Source organism: Magallana gigas, chromosome 7 (assembly GCF_963853765.1).
Source record: "Magallana gigas chromosome 7, xbMagGiga1.1, whole genome shotgun sequence".
NCBI classification, from domain to species: Eukaryota; Metazoa; Mollusca; class Bivalvia; order Ostreida; family Ostreidae; genus Magallana; species Magallana gigas.
In genome coordinates this window covers 22633997-22650872 of record NC_088859.1, presented here as the reverse complement: position 1 = coordinate 22650872, position 16876 = coordinate 22633997, and the positions used below count along the sequence as shown (strand labels likewise).

Here is a 16876-nt window from a genome sequence, read left to right as displayed (position 1 = left end):
GAGATCTTTAAAATGTATCTGATAATTTAAGTTTTGTTTTCAAAATCGTGTGTGCTTTTTACCTATTTTTTGTATTGTATAAAACTTGATTTTGAACCACCTTTTAAATGTAAAACACGACATCAACGCCACCAGACATTTTATTTATTGCCTACTTTTACCCATCACTGCTAGAATGTCTGCCAGGATGACTGCTGGAGTATCATGTTTTAAACATTTGTTGTCCACTTCCATGAGATGTAGATACATGAGTAAGAGGTACGTACTCTTATTGATATACCTCAAACGTTACATTGAGAAATGGATGAAAATACAGTGGCGTCGGAAGCAAATTGAAAGTGGGAGTGATGGGGGGGGGGGGGGGGGGCTAGACTAATCCTCAGAAATCTTGACAAGCAAAAAAAAAAAAAAAATCTGATTCCCGAAATCATGAAAATCCTATCCGTGGGAGGGGGGGGGGGGGGCGGCGGGGGTTACCTATTGTTCCAAAAAAAATTTCATACCTACCAAATTTTTTTTCCCCAAATCATCCAATTCCTAATCCATGGGAGTGGGGGTCAAGTGGTATACCTAAGACTCCACCTTCTCAAAATTTCCATCTTTTCAAGGTAGATTGAGGAACAATTGTCTTTGCTGCAAGAAAAATTGGGGGGGGCGGGGGGGGGGGGGGGGGGCGGGGGGCCTCTATGACGCTATATGCCTAATGGTTAACTTTGAAAAAAAAAGTGGGGGGGGGGGGGCGATCGTTTTGATCGCAGGAGCTGCTTCTCCTCTTTTTTCATGTCTGATGTCTCGTCTGACTGTGTAATAGATTCATCATTTCCCCTAGTTGGTCTATAATCTACAGTGTGACAATATTTCATTGGACTTTGGGTACAATTCCCCTATGTATAAAGTGAAATTATCCCTCTTGAAAGTAATAAAATCATTCCCATAAATGTAAGGTTTTCATGATGTACATATATTTCAAATAAATAAAAAATCCCAGTAAAATACAAAGATTTTGGTAAGAAAAGCAATGTAAACCAATTTTACTTTCAAAGAGTTAAATATAGGGGAGACAGGACACTAATCACATGACTATCATTGCAATGATGCTTTCATGTTGATATCTCTATTAAGAAGTCATAATTTATTTAATTTTATGATGTCATATTTCCATTGAGGCATCTCTATGGTAATTAGAGGAATCTAAATTGTGAAATTCATGGCTCTACCACCTCCAGGGCACCACAAGTGGGGCGAAATATGCAATAAAAAACCCAAGTTTTCAAAAATCTTCTCCTCTACTTCCACACAAGTGAGGAAAAAACTGGTTGCATGGTTATGATGTCCATAAAGCCCTCTACCCAAATTGTGAAATTCATGGCCCCTTGATCAGAGATTCTGCCTCTAGGGTGGAGCCAATATGGCCATATAGTAAAAATGTATTACCGGTAAAAATTTTCGTCTCTATACTCCCAAATATATTTGTTAAAAACTAAATGCATGATTATGATGTCCATGAAGCCTTCTACCCAAATTGTGAAATTCATGACCCCTGTGATTCTGGGGTTCAGGCTCTTGGGTGGGGCCAATATGGCCATATAGTAAAAATGTATTAAATCTTAAAAAATCTTCTTCTCTGCTCCCATATACATTTGTTAAAAACTAAATGCATGATTATGTTGTCCATGAAGCCCTCTACCAAAATTGTGAAATTCATGACCCCTGGGTCAGAGGTTCAGGCTCTAGGGTGGGGCCAAGATGGCCATATAGTAAAAATGTATTAAATCTTAAAATTCTTCTTTACTCCCACACATGTGGGCAAAAAACTGAATACATGGTTTTGATGTCCACTAACTCCTCTACCAAAATTGTGAAATTCATGGCCCCTGGGTCAGGGGTTCAGGACATTTGGGGGGGGGGGGCATTATGGCCATATAGTAAAATGTATTAAATCTTAGAAAATCTTCTTCTCTGCTCCAATATATATTTGTTAAAAACTAAATGCATGATTATGATGTCCATGAAGGCTGCCCTCTACCAAAATTGTGGAATTCATGGCCCCTGGGTCAGTGGTTCAGGCTCTAGGGTGGGACCAAAAAGGCCATATAGTAAAAATGTATTAAATCTTTTAAAAAAAATCTTCTTCTTTACTCCCAAATATGTGGGCAAAAAAACTGAACTAACTCCTCTACCAAAATTGTGAAATTCATGGCCCCTGGTCAGGGGTTCAGGACATGGGGGGGGGGGGGCAATATGGCAATATAGTGTAAATGAATATAATGTTTTAAAATCTTCTTCTCTATTCTCACACATCTGTAGGAAAAACTGACTTCATAATTATGTTTACCAGGAAGTCCTCTACTAAAATTTTAAATTCCATGTCCCCTGGAGTATGGGTTTTGACTCTAGGACAGGGCCAAAATGGATGTATTGGTGTTAATGCATAAAATCTAAACTACTATATTAAAATACTAATAGACTCAAATTTTTGGGCTTTAATACCAAGAAATTGGAAGAGTACTGTCTTTTGTTTTATATATTTTAGATATCATTGGTCCTTGAAGATTACCAATTTGTTTTTATTTTTCTCAATCAAGCTTCGCTTATTAATAATCAACTAAAACTCATTTTAAAAATCCAAAAATCATCTTGATTTTTTGGATTTTACAATCTTGCGCATTACATTCATGCTAAACACGGAAGGCTCATTAGTTTGTTTTCACAATATCACATTTGCATGGATAAACCCAGAAACGATAATACAAAGATGTATATTTACATTCTACTGCGTTTTTCCATTAAATTCTGTGATCTTCAAATGCCTCTAAATGCAACAAGTAGTCAAAGGTCAAATTGACGAGTTTTATTATGACGTCACAACCGTTAACGGCTGTAAACTGCAACGTCACAAGCGAAAATCAAAGTTCACGCTTGTGGCTGTTACTGTGTCTCTTCCATTAATATTAACTTACCCTTTATAGGATAAGATAGGAATTTGAAGGTATGAATCACATTTGCAGACAAGGCAAGAAGTTAAAAAAATGTAAATATAAGCATTAAATCATGATTTTTTGAAGTATACACTCTCATAACTGCAGCGGTGTGTGCATACAAATTTTCATAACGCGCTAACGCGCGTTACTCAATTTGTATGCACACACCGCTGCAGTTATGAGAGTGTATACTTCAAAAAATCATGATTCAATGCTATAGTAAATTTTCATTAAAAGTTTGCTATATATTCTATTCATCAAAGAAAATATGGGAGATAACTCTTACTCAGTGCATATAATGTGAAAAATCCCAAGAGTTCCGAATTTCAACTTGGTGTGTAAATATGAAGCGAAAAAAAAAAACGTTTGGTGAAAAAGTGTTGAATTCTTCATTAATATGAAATAAATTTTTAGATGAAAGGTATTTACAGCCTCAAAATGGTTTGTTATGAATAATTTGACTTATTTTCAATGCAGCTTTATTAATTTCGTTCAAAAATTGTTTTGGAGCGATTCTGCAATTTTTTGCTACATTAGGGATACATATGAGGCATTTTAACTGTGATGAAGACCTCTCCCGAGATACAGTTAGATTATTCTAACTAAGCAGAGTGTAGTGAATTGTAGACTTAAAGCTTGGTTATGTAAATGTCAACAATCGGTGTGTCGATGTATCTATTTTGTAAATGTCGGATACCTGGATACGCAATATCACGGGTCAAAGTCTAGTGTTTAAAAATTATCTTCTTTACTCCCACACATCGTCATTACAAATTTATAATTTTTCTACTCCAGAATGAAACCCAATTAAATGAATACATGAGACTCCTCGACAAGTTTGTGTATGGGTTATATGCTACTCATTTAATATTTATTCGTTTGATGAGATATTGGTGCTTCTAATTGGTCGAAAAATTTCTTTGATACCTGCATCAATAAAATTTTGCCGGATCTACTTTTCTCAACTGTTCTGATCTAACACTATTTATAGAATGGGAATTTCCAAAATAAACACTGTCAACAAAATGTAAACTTGTGTCTGCTTTGCATTCAGCAAACAAAGTACAATTTTAAAAACATAAAAAACTTGAAAGTTTAACCTTCAAAAATAAACAAAACACATTATTTGATTCAAGAAATAGAAAACTAAGCGTCTTCACATGATTTCGTCTGCTTGAGATCAATCAACATTTCTGTGAGGCTGGCTGTTCCTTTTCCAGAATAATTATAATGAACATATAGGCCTATACACTTTCAAGGTAACACTGCTGTTCAAATTTGGTAACGATGATTTTTATACCCCCGCAAACGAAGTTTAGGTATATTGGTTTCACCCTGTCTGTCTGTCCGTCCGTCTGTCTGTCTGTCCGTCTGTCTGTAGACGCAACTTTGTCCCCCCTATAGAATTTTTTATTACTGCATGGAACAGTTTGAAAATTTGTACATATGTTGAACACCATCTGAAGATGTGCACCTGCAAGTTTTTTTAAGATCAGACAAGATTTAATGATTTTATGACGGTTTTCATTTTCCTTATTCTATATATTGTACACTAATGTTGAAAAGTAAGGGAGGTAATCCTTACAGATTTTATTAATTAATTAATAGTATTAAAACACTCTAAAATATATTGATATAAATACATCCAGATGGAGTTTTATTGTCTTTATGTCTTAATTAATAAAAAAAATTATTTTTTATAAGTATTCTTTCAACTGACAATGCAAAGTTTTTGTTTGTCAATGATAAATTCTTAGGAGCTAATAAGAACATCAAAGACAAGTGTGGCTGAATTCATTTGTCCCAAAGGAGCCATTATCTGAGCCATGGTTCAAATGGCGCATGTGTTTAGGGAAAATTGATAATCTGTATAATGGGTGATGGTTTTGGGGTTATTTTAAAACTGTTTCATGTAAACCAAAAGTTTCTATCATTATAAGGAAATAAATAATATCATTATTAATAAAGAAGTTAAACTATTTTTAGAAGTTGTTTAAATTTATTAGTCAACTAAATTGATGAAGTGACCCTATTGGGCATTAATTTAAATGAAATTCAAAATCACTGATATGATTGTAGTGTTTTGGCAATTTTAAAATTGTTTGTAATATTAAATTTTCTTTTTTTCATATTTTTACATAGTATGGTATTTATGGTAATGTTTTGGGAGTTTATTAAATTTAACAAGCTCATGAAAGAAAATCATAGTCCTATGGGATCAATTTTCTGATATGGCGTTCCATTGTGCCATAGGAGAAAGTGAGGAAAATTTGAAACAACTAATTGCATCTGTCAAGACTCCTATTAGAAAGATATTGAAAGTTTTATCAACAGAAGAGCATTGCTTGGCTACCAGTATTTCCATTTACTGCAAAGGGAGGGGTTATTGTCATTTTGTTGGTTTTTCTTTAAATCAATTAAATTAAAAAAAATATCATCAGATACATACATTTGTTAATGTATTATTGTTATAGATATGTATTTACAGTGAAATTCTGACAATTTTGATTTTAATTTTTCTTTCTTAACAATTTTTTTTTTTTTACAATTCTCAATTATTTGTCCCATTTGAAATTAGCCTTGCGGGGGTATTAGTCCCATTAGGACAGTTCTAGTTAAATTTACACACGGACATGATCAGTCATCAGAATAAGCATCGTAAAGCAAAGCTATGAGTAATGCATCAGCTCCAGCGGCAGATATACCATTCAAGTACATCACTGGCTATCTAGTTACCACAACATTTACAAAAGTATATCAACTATTTTTGTCCACGATCGCCTCTCCTTGGATGGCTATGTCAAGTTGCATATTCCAGCGATCGCACATGAAAACCAGTTTTATAACAAATCTTTCTGCACAGTGGATAATATCACAAGCTATTGCATGTATTTTCCTTTCGTTTTCAATTCAGTCGGTTCAGATTTTAACTCACTATTTGTGTTTAATCCATTAAATTCAGCTCAATAGCTCTGCATCAATTCAAGGCGCATCCGTTTTGATTATTGTTGCTGTAGTTGTTTTGTATTCATACGCGCCGCTTCCTTTACATTATTTACATTTTTGATCAATGACACTTCACATGTTCTATTAAATGATAAGAAATGAAGATAATAATTTTTCTATTGATTGACGTATCAAAGAAAAAATTGACTGTAGTATCTCAGTAATACAGATAAATCACAGGCACAGACGTTATACATTTTTGTCATAATAAAAACTATATACCCTCTATACCTAATAATAAGGTACCGGTATAGAGGGTATTTATTTTTAATTATGAGAAAGATATATAACGTTTGTTAAATGTGGCTGATTGAATGAACTTAATTTGGCTATTACAGTATCAAATAATTTTCCATACAAACCAATTATCTTAGAGAGTTATAAACCCGCACCTATTTGCACCAGCAGAATCAGTCTCCTACAAAGTTAGAAATATTCAAAGTAAATAAACATAATTTTTTATGAGCATACAAAAAAACAAAACAAAATACATCGATTGTAAACAAAACAAATTAAAAGAGACAGTAGAGCTGAAAACACATGTGTGAATAACTTCAGATTTACCCATTGTATCGTTGTGAAATAAGAAATGACGTTGATTGTAATAGTTGAAATACACAAAAATCCCTTTAACATACCTAATTAACGTAATTATGAGCTTCCGGAAATTCAATGGTTGTACAAGCCGTAATAAAATTATATCGTTTATTTGTACCACGTGGACTTTGATTGACAGTAATTGACAAGTGCTGAAAATTACAAGATCTTGTTCCGACTACGGTCATCATGATATACGAGGTTAAAGGGACTCTCTAAACGGAACACATCGTCACTTACTCGATAATTTATAAATGGTTTACCAATTTCGGTTCATTTAAAAATGAACAGACATAAATATGTCAAATTACCCCTCAAGGGGCCTTACACAAATGAATTTAGGTTGTAGCAGACACAAAAAATACATGCTTACAAATTAATAATTATTCTTTCTTAAAAACTTTGAACAATTATTACCTAAGAGAAGTAGAAAAAACATATGTTTATCAACAAACATGTCCAGGACAATCTTCGCTAGCCCTGCATGTGTTTTGTTTACAGTACATACGCATGCGTAATAGTTTAGAAGGCTGAACCCCGTAACATGTTGCGATGTAAATATGTGATAGGTTATACGTAATTATTAATTTAAATGAAACAATTAGATTTATTTCATGTAGAACTTTGTAATTTTCTGAAATTTATACATTTATGAGTAGTACAAAAATACCGCCCGATCCGAAAAAATTTTCAAGTCGTTATTTTTATAAGATGCGCCATACTGTCTCTTTAAGAAATGATAGTGAACAAAATGTATGCTGGTTTTTTTGTTTTGCCAGAACATTTCTCACATTTACACTTGATGTCAAAGTCGTAATACAATCATCCCCGCCTGACTTTAGGGGCGAATTTAATTATGAGGTGAAATAACGCGATACCCTTTTTATGATGTTTGTTGTGTAAAAAAAAAAAAAAGGTCATCATTTTTTTCATTGAAATATGGCTTAATTGGTCAGGAAAACTACCACAATGTCTGTTATTATACACATACTTAGCATACATATCCTTTCAAAAGCGTACACAAAATTTGAAATAAAATCAAACCATGCAGCTTTAAAAAAGGTATTGTTTTGTTTTTGTATGCGTAATTTGCAAACTAAACAATAAGTAGAACTCATATTTATTGCCTTTTTATGTTATGACAACTGTTTTAGTTAGTTTTTGGCAGAAACAAACCAGTTCAATATATGTTTACATTTTGACCCTCAAATGTACAAGATGGCCGAACATCCCTTTAGATATTTCACTATTCATTATTTTTTATCTTTGATATGTTATGGCCTAGGATAATAAGATACCTATAAACTTCATTAATGATTTATTTCAAATTCTGCTTATTGAGAAAAGTGCAATAAATGTCTGATTCCTGAAGCATCAACTCATAACAGTACTCTCAGTACTTTGATCTAATCAACAAAATTGTTATAACTCTAGAATTTATACTATTTATGTGTCACAAACCTTTCTGATTCAATTATATATTTTAGTTACTGAAATTAAATTCCTGTTTATCCCATTTGAAATTAGCCTTCCGGGGTATTAGTCCCATTAGGACAGTTCTAGTTTGATTAGAGTTATGGTTTTTGTTGCACAGGCACTTAGCAATGTGTCCTCTTGGCACCATGTTTAATAATGATAATATTTATACCCCCGCTCCGAAGGAGAGGGGGTATACTGTTTTACCCTTGTGTGTCTGTCTGTCTGTCCATCCGTCCGTCCGTCCGTCCGTCTGTCTGTCTGTCTGTCTGTCCGTCTGTCTGTCCGTCCGTAACAAAAATTTCTGTCGCATTTATCTCAGCAACTATTTATCGCAGATGCTTGAAATTTTAACACAGTGTTTGTTAAGGCATGCCATATCGTGGGATGTATTTTTGTACCAATCGGACGTCAACTTCCTGTTAAATGACGACTTTGCTTATTTTTTAACCAAAATTTTCAAACAAATTTTCGTCAAAGATTTCTCAGCAACTGTTCATCGCAGATGCTTGAAATTTTTACACAGTATTTGTATAGGCATGCCATATCGTGGGATATATTTTTGTACCAATCAGACGTCAACTTCCTGTTAAATGACGACTTTGTTTATTTTTTGCCAAAATTTTCAAACAAATTTCCGTCAAAGAATTCTCAGCAACTATTTATCGCAGATGCTTGAAATTTTAACACACTATTTGTATAGGCATGCCATATCGTGGGATATATTTTTGTATCAATCGGACGTCAACTTCCTGTTAAATGACAACTTTGCTTATTTTTTAACCAAATTTTCAAACAAATTTTCGTCAAAGATTTCTCAGCAACTATTTATCGCAGTTGCTTGAAATTTTAACACAGTGTTTGTTAAGGCATGCCATTTCGTGGGATATATTTTTGTACCAATCGGACGTCAACTTATTGTTAAATGACGACTTTGCTTATTTTTTAACCAAAATTTTCAAACAAATTTTCGTCAAAGATTTCTCAGCAGCTTTTTATCGCAGATGCTTGAAATTTTAACACACTATTTGTTTTGGCATGCCATATTGTGGGATATATTTTTGTATCAATCAGACGTCAACTTTCTTTTAAATAATGACTGTTTATTTTTTGCCAAAATTTTCAAACAAATTTTCGTCAAAGATTTCTCAGCAGCTATTTATCGGAGATGCTTTAAATTTTAACACAGTATTTTTTAAGGCATGCCATATCGCGGGATATATTTTTGTACCATCTTCCTGTTAAATGAGTACTTTGTTTATTTTAGCCAAAATTTTCAAACAAATTTTCCTCAAAGATTTCTCAGCAGCTATTTATCGCAGATGCTTGAAATTTTAACACACTATTTGTTTAAGCATGTCATATTGTGGGATATATTTCTGTACCAATCGGATGCCAGCTTTCTGTTAAATGTCGACTTTGCTTATTTTGCATATTCACATCAGAGCGGGGGTATCACTAGTGAGCATTGGCTCACAGATGTCTTGTTTGTTTCTGTTTCAAGAACTATTTAGACAGTTTTTTTTCAAGTTTCATAGTTTGTCACAGAGTATGATCCTATCTTTAGTCAAAGGGTTATAATATTGTTCCTGACATTAATCCCTAGTATGTTGCCTTCTTTATGTTACTTGCCTATATACTCAGTTCTCAATCAGTTTATGTAATTTCTTTACTTTATTTTCAGAACATTGGCTGCCAAATTGATTGATGGGCGTAAAATAGCTAATGAAATAAAAGATGAAGTTAAATTTGAAGTTGAGAAGATGGTCAAAGAAGGGTGCCGCTCCCCATCTCTCTGTGTTGTTCTAGTAGGAGATGATCCTGCCAGCAAAACATACATCAAAAACAAAATCAAAGCTTGTCAATATACAGGTACCAGGTTTCATATGAAAACTAAATTTCTAGGATACATATAATGACTGTTAAAATCTTTGAGACTTTATGTTTTCTAAGGAATAAAAAGAAGAATAAATCTTTCAACTTTTAAAAATATTAATATTGTTTGGAACTGGAGGTTAACTATAGTTTCTGGTGCTTTGATTATTTATTCACTAAATTTAGGTTTAAAGTGACATCTTCGAAAGAGAGAGGGGTATACTGTTTTACCCATGTGTCTGTCTGTCTGTCCGTAACAAATTTCTGTTGCATTTTTCTATAGCAAATAAATTAATCACAGGTGCTTGAAATTTTAACACACTCCTTTTTTAGGCATGCAATATGGCGGGATGCATTTTTGTACCAATAGGGCATCAACTTCCTGTTAAGTGATGGCTTTGTTTATTTTTAGCTTAAATTTTCAAACAAATTTTCATCAAAGATTTCTCGGCAACTATTCGTCACAGGTGCTTGAAATTTTAAGACACTCTTTGTTTAGGTGATATAGTAGGATTCATTTTTTTACCAATCAGATGTCAACTTCTTGTTTAATGACGACTTTGTTTTGACTAAATTTTTGAACGCAAATTTTCATCAAAGATTTCTCAGCAACTCAATATTGTTTAGGCATGTTATATGATGGGATTTATTTTTTAACAAATTTGATATCAACATCCTGTTAAATGTTGACTTTGCTTATTTTGTATATTCACATCAGAGAGAGTGTATCACTGATGAGCATTGGCTTACAGATATCTTCTTTGATCAAAATTTGCATGGGATTAGTTATTAAGTCAGCCTACGAGGTGACTAATAACATTAGTATGAAACAACAGTTGTGTTTGCGTAGATTGGAATTCTGGGAAGAAATTAGACCATTCATGTAAGAGAAATTTAAATAAGTGATAAAACTGTTCAGTTTTCTGGGTCAAACTGCATATTGTTAACTTGCTTCTATATTGGGTACAATCCAGAATCTGCATGTAGCTCTCTCCCAGCCAGATGGGAGGGATATATTGGCAGTTGTTTGCAAGGAGGCACCATAGGATTCAGAGAGTAATCTGTGCAAAGTTACAATAAAAGACTGCATAAAAGTTGCAAAGACAAGTCATTGTGCAATCATATACCGGTATTGTATGAACTCAGCTATAAGCTTGTCTCTTTGCATAAGGTCTAAAAAAAATAATAATGATTTCTTTCTGCTTTTATGCTGAAAAAAAGTTGGGAGCTAGGTCGGAAATTTTTTCTAATAATTTTTTTCTCTATATTCCAGTGTGTATTGAGTATGTATTGAGCAGTATCCATGTGTGCCAGTTTGATACTGACACTGCTGAATGGTATAAAGTGAGAAATTCTTTTTGTCCTTCATAATACACTAAAAAAAACTGAATTCTTTGATATTTATTTTTATTACGATACATGCTAAATGTATATACAACAAACAATGGCATGGTCGTTCTAACAGAGTTTATCACGGGAATCCATTGTTTACTTTCACTTCAAAAAAAGTAGCCAGAGTTATCTCGCTTAAAAATGTGCTTTATTTTGTGGCGATCAAACACCCAACTATCATGACTGGTGGTCACTTTATGCAAGTGACCAATAAAATGAGTTGGCAGAAGTGTATGCTGAGAGTCGGATATGCAAGACATATTTTTTCATAGAAGTCTATAATAGATATTTTCTTATAGATGTCACCTGACTTTTTAGCTGGCCTAACAAAAACAAAAAATGATCTTATCATGCTTATATTAGATTTTTCCTCTGGCAGTGATGAGAGTATCATTGATATCTATAACACACGGAAACATATACAGCCATTTTGAAACAAAACGCTTGAGTTACACTGATTTGAAAAAAGAAACTGCTGCAAGCGTTTTTGGGACCAAATTTTGATTAAAATACTTTCCAAATCGGATATAAACAGGAATAAACGATTTCAGTCAAAAAGCCTTTTGAAAAAGTTTGGAGTAGGTTGTAAAAGATAGGGTCGGTTGGGAAAGCGGAAAGAAACATTTTTAGCTCACCAAGACGAAGTCCGGGGGAGCTTGCTATACCCCCGGGGTCGATGTCGGAGTCCGGACCTGGTTAAAGTGTTTGCTGAAGGTCCTGTATCTAAGTTACTACCGTATTTTTTGGGGCATAGGCTGGTATTTTTTTTTATCCGATGCGTGAGCCTCGGCTTATCCCCCGGAATCGGCTTATCGTAGGCTCAAAGTTGAAAAAATTAACAGTAAAATACAAAATCCACTGTTTTTATCCATTGTAGCAGTTTATTATGAGGTTTGATTTTTTTTAAAACTATTGTTTGATAGTTGTCCCATTAATAATTTTTGAAATGACATCGTGAGTAATAAAATGTATGAGGTATTTCTTTACAATCCAGATCAAAAGAAAATCTTTCTTTTTTAGCTCACCTGAGCTGAAAGGTCAAGTGAGCTTTTCTGATCACATTTTGTCTGTCGTCCGTCTGTCCGTCCATCTGTCTGTAAACTTTTCACATTTTCAACATGTTCTCAAGAACTACTTGGCCAATTTCAACCAAACTTGGATTTTTATTTCTGATTATTAATGAAAAAAATACCAGCTTTTGAACTAAGTCTTTTTTAGCAAAATATTGCATATGGGGTACTTTATTTCACTGGATATGGGTTGACATGGATTATGGATACAGTTCACATATAAAAAGAAAACCCGGTTAGCTGTCACATTGAGAGCTTTTCACTTGTTTAAAAAATTATTTAGGTTTTTACTCTTCAAATTAACTTTAATTTGACGCCATTGTGGCCCTTCAGGCCTTTGATTTAAAAATCTTCTTCTCAGACACTAATCAGCCAGGAAAGCTGAAACTTGTGTGGAAGCATCCTCAGGTAGTGTAGATTCAAAGTTGTGAAAATCATGACCCCCGAGGGTAGGGGTCTACAATGGAGGGTCAAAGTTTTACATAGGAATATGTATAGTGATCTTTAAAAATCTTCTTCTCAGAAACTAAGTAGCAAAGAAACCTGAAACTTGTGTGGAAGCATCCTCAGGTAGTGTAGATTCAAAGTTGTGAAAATCATGACCCCTGGGTCGGGGGGGGGGGGCACAATGGGGGGTCGAAATTTTACATAGGAATATTTAAGCAACTTATCAGCCAAGTGATTCTTTATAATCGTTTAGACTTTGGCCCCATGCAATTTTCAGCCTCACAAGGGATTCAGAGTTTGATGTAGGTTTATATTCCAGATATAAGCAATTGTTTAGGATCTTTTGGAGAACTGCAATACTCAACATGTGATAAAATCATCCTGTTAAAAAAGGGACTTATGATTATAGATATAAGAATATCCATGGAGAAAATGGATTTTATTTATACAGGATCTACATGTATTACTGTATATTGTCCAGATAGTTTGTATTATGACTCCATTAAGCTGATTTTATTATACCTATTGTTCCTCAGGTGAGCGATGTGGCCCATGGGCCTTTTATTAAGGCGTCGAGCTAATGCTCGACAGCCTTCTAGCGATCGTCTGGATTGGCAATCGTCCAAATTCATGCACTGCACCGCCTTTTAAATGCGCATAAGAAACAAGTTCCTTAAAGTATTAAACAATTTTTATTCCATTTATTAAACTAAATTGTGTACAAAAAACCATTGCCTACCTGGTTATTGACAACTCATTGCATAAGTTTAAATTTGCTTAATCAAGAAATGGCGGATGAATACAATCAGGTGTAAAAATTCACTAAATATTATTTTAGTTTATCGCTTACATTTTAATTGGAGAGCGTGCCCGATAGAAATAAAATTTGCGATGTAAATTTATTTGTTATCGGGCACGGTTTCCAAAATAAATGTAAGCGATAAACGTATCTAGAGATTTTGTTGCTAAAAATAAACACGATAATGTAGTTGGTCTGGTCGAGCATTTTAGATAGCACGTGTTGTGGATTTGTTAACAACCGTACCATAGGGAATCTTGTTTCAAACGGGAATTGAAATAAATAAAAGTATGTTTTATAATTATAATTGGGGACATACTGTTAATGTATTCAAATCATGAACCTGTGAAAATTGTTTAAAGAAAATAATTTATTTGATCTTTGAAATTTCTTCGAATTTTGTAACCATAATGAGTTATTAAATTGTAAAAGCACCAATACCTACATTTTATAAGAAAATAAACTTATTTTTGTTTTTAAAGCAGCTCAAAACATAATTCATATACTTCTCTATTCAATGTCTAAAATTATTTGATATACGACTATTAAATTAACAGAAATTCAAATTATTGATATCATTCTATATAAAAGAATTAAATGGCAGTTCGACGCCTTTGTGGCCGTTTTGGCCTTTGATTTATATTATTGTATTGATAAACATTGTATCTTATACTGTATGAAATTTATACATGATTATCATAAAATTGAACATATAATATATGATATTGTGTCTAAACAGTATTCATGAATATCCAAGATTATTACCTATGATTTTCATGTAATATGATAAAGGTGGTCTCATAAATGTTATAAAGTTGATGCCTCATCTCGATGAGCTTTGTAATCTGTGATTAGCTATGTTTTTCATAGGCCTAAAGTCTACAAAAATGTGTGCAAATTAAATGAGCACCTACACATTCTGATTGTTCTGGGAGTACATATTGTATTTCAATGTATTATGTATTCACTTTTGACCTAAAAATTGATATTCCACTTGCTAACTTTATTAGCTTTTAAGAAACATAACAGCAGTCTTGGTCAAGAGGTTAAACTAGCGCATGAATAATCTAGGTCACTTTTTTTTCTATGTACTCAAACTAACCAAATACTCAAACACACCTAGACTCTAGACCTTAACTCAGCTTTCAATCACTTTGTTTGCTCTTGAATCTGATTCTGCAATAGAATTTCATCTGAAAATGCCTAAGTAGACTCTAGGCCTTAACTCAGCTTTCAATCACTTTGTTTTCAAATTTCCAACGTACCGATCTGTTACTTCGACGGAAGTGGCAGTAATCCGCCAAGCTTCAATCGTTTTATTTTTTTCAATTATACAAGTGAATTTTCTTTACTGTTTCACTTAATTATATTAAAAATAGTGTTGTCTTGTCAAAAATAATGTCATATTTATTTATTATTATAATAAGAAACTTGCAACATTGTTGAACTATTTTTTGTTACGTCATGTTAATTGAAGCGGCTTTCTAGGTCATCACAAAATGAAGTAGGGGGCAATGTTATAGTCATAATTTGCAACAAACGTAAATATAAGAAATAAGGTATCATTTTTGGATGTATATCAAGATATAAATACGGGTTGGTCACGTGATCAAATCCCAAAAATCCTTATGGGCTTTATGGAAGATTTGATCATGTGACCAACCCATATTTCTATCCTGATATACATCCAATCATTTTTGGATGCCCTTAGGGCTTTATGGAAGATTTAATCAGGTGACCAATCCGTATTTATATCACGATATACATTTAAAAATGATACCTTATTTTTAATTATTAGATATACACACACACAGCAAAACTCGAATATAATGAACACGATATAGCAAATTTATAGCTTTGATGAATTCTTATTCATTTGAAAACATTAACATAAAAATTGCTTTATATAATGAACACGGCTATAACAAGTGTATAGCTATAATGAAGTAATTTTTTAAGACACCTGCTTGCAAAATTTTAACGTATGTTATCATTTTTTTATGAATATTTTACATTGCATATTTCATTGAAGATGCATGCAGTTTTAGGATACAAATATAAAATACTGAAATTCAAATACATGTAGTATACAGAATTTTTTTTAAAATGGAAGTGAAATGGTTATATTTACTATTTTGTTAGTGACGGTAATACTGATTTTATAACTTACGATAGTTTGGTTAATTGTGAGCCAATTATTCTATAATAAAGTCAATATAATACCAGTATATCTTACAAATTCATTGTAAACGTATGGAAATTATGGCTATATAATAAGGTTTTTTCTTTGGTCCCTTGAAATATGTTATAATCGAGTTTGCTGTTAAATGTCTTATTAAGTTATTTGCTGTTAAATGTCTTTAGTTATTTGACTATAAACATAAAACTATAATTTATTCGAATTTCTCTTGCATGGATTAACTATTTCCCCAAATTCCAATCTACACAAGCTTGTAATGCATGATCAAATTTAGCATATTTAAGTCTCCCAAACAAAGTTTGGAGACTTATTGTTTTTGTACGGCTCATATTATTATTATTATTAAGGTCCTCTGTTTCCAACGGAAGACCTTATAGTGATTGTTAGGTTTTTTCTTTCTTTCTTCTTATTTTTTACCATTTTTGTCTCGTGAATATTTCAGAGATGTCTTGATAGATTTTCCTAAAATTTTTAGTGATGATCGATTGAAAATTAAAAGATCTAGAGTTAACATTTTTTCATTTTTAATTTCTTCTTGAAAACTACAAGGCCAATTGTTACCATTTTTGGTGTGAAGCATCTCTATGGTAACAGGATTCTCTGGTAAGAGGAATATAAATTGTAAAATTCATGGCTCTACCTCCCCCAAGGGGCCACAGGCAGGGCAAAATATGCAAAAAAAATTCAAAAATTTTCTTCCTTACTCTCACACATGTTAGGAAAAAACTGAATGCATGGTTATGATGTCCATGAAGCCCTCTACCAAAATTGTAAAATTCATGGCCCCTGGGTCAGGGTTTCAGGCTTTAGGGTGGGGCCAATTTAGCCATATAGTGAAAATATATTAAATCTTAGAAAATCTTCTTCTTTACTGTCACACAGGTGGAGAAAAAACTGAATGCATGGTTATGATGTCCACAAACTTCTCTACCTATATTGTGAAATTCATGGCCCCTGGGTCGGGGGTTCAGGTCGTAAGGAGGGGGGGGGGGGGAGGGGGGGAGGCAATATGGCCATAAAGTGTTAATGCACA

The 16876-nt window shown here is 33.2% G+C and overlaps 1 protein-coding gene across 1 annotated transcript in view; it reads left to right on the top strand.

Annotated features, from left to right (window-relative positions):
* Positions 1 to 165: 165 nt before the first annotated feature.
* LOC105336517 (bifunctional methylenetetrahydrofolate dehydrogenase/cyclohydrolase, mitochondrial) overlaps positions 166 to 16876 on the top strand; it is a 52081-nt gene continuing 35370 nt past the window's right edge. The window contains exons 1-2 of the mRNA XM_011440864.4: positions 166 to 258; positions 9745 to 9932. Coding sequence (XP_011439166.2) covers positions 176 to 258; positions 9745 to 9932 — 271 coding nt within the window. The 5' untranslated portion in view covers positions 166 to 175. The remainder of the gene's footprint in view (positions 259 to 9744; positions 9933 to 16876) is intronic.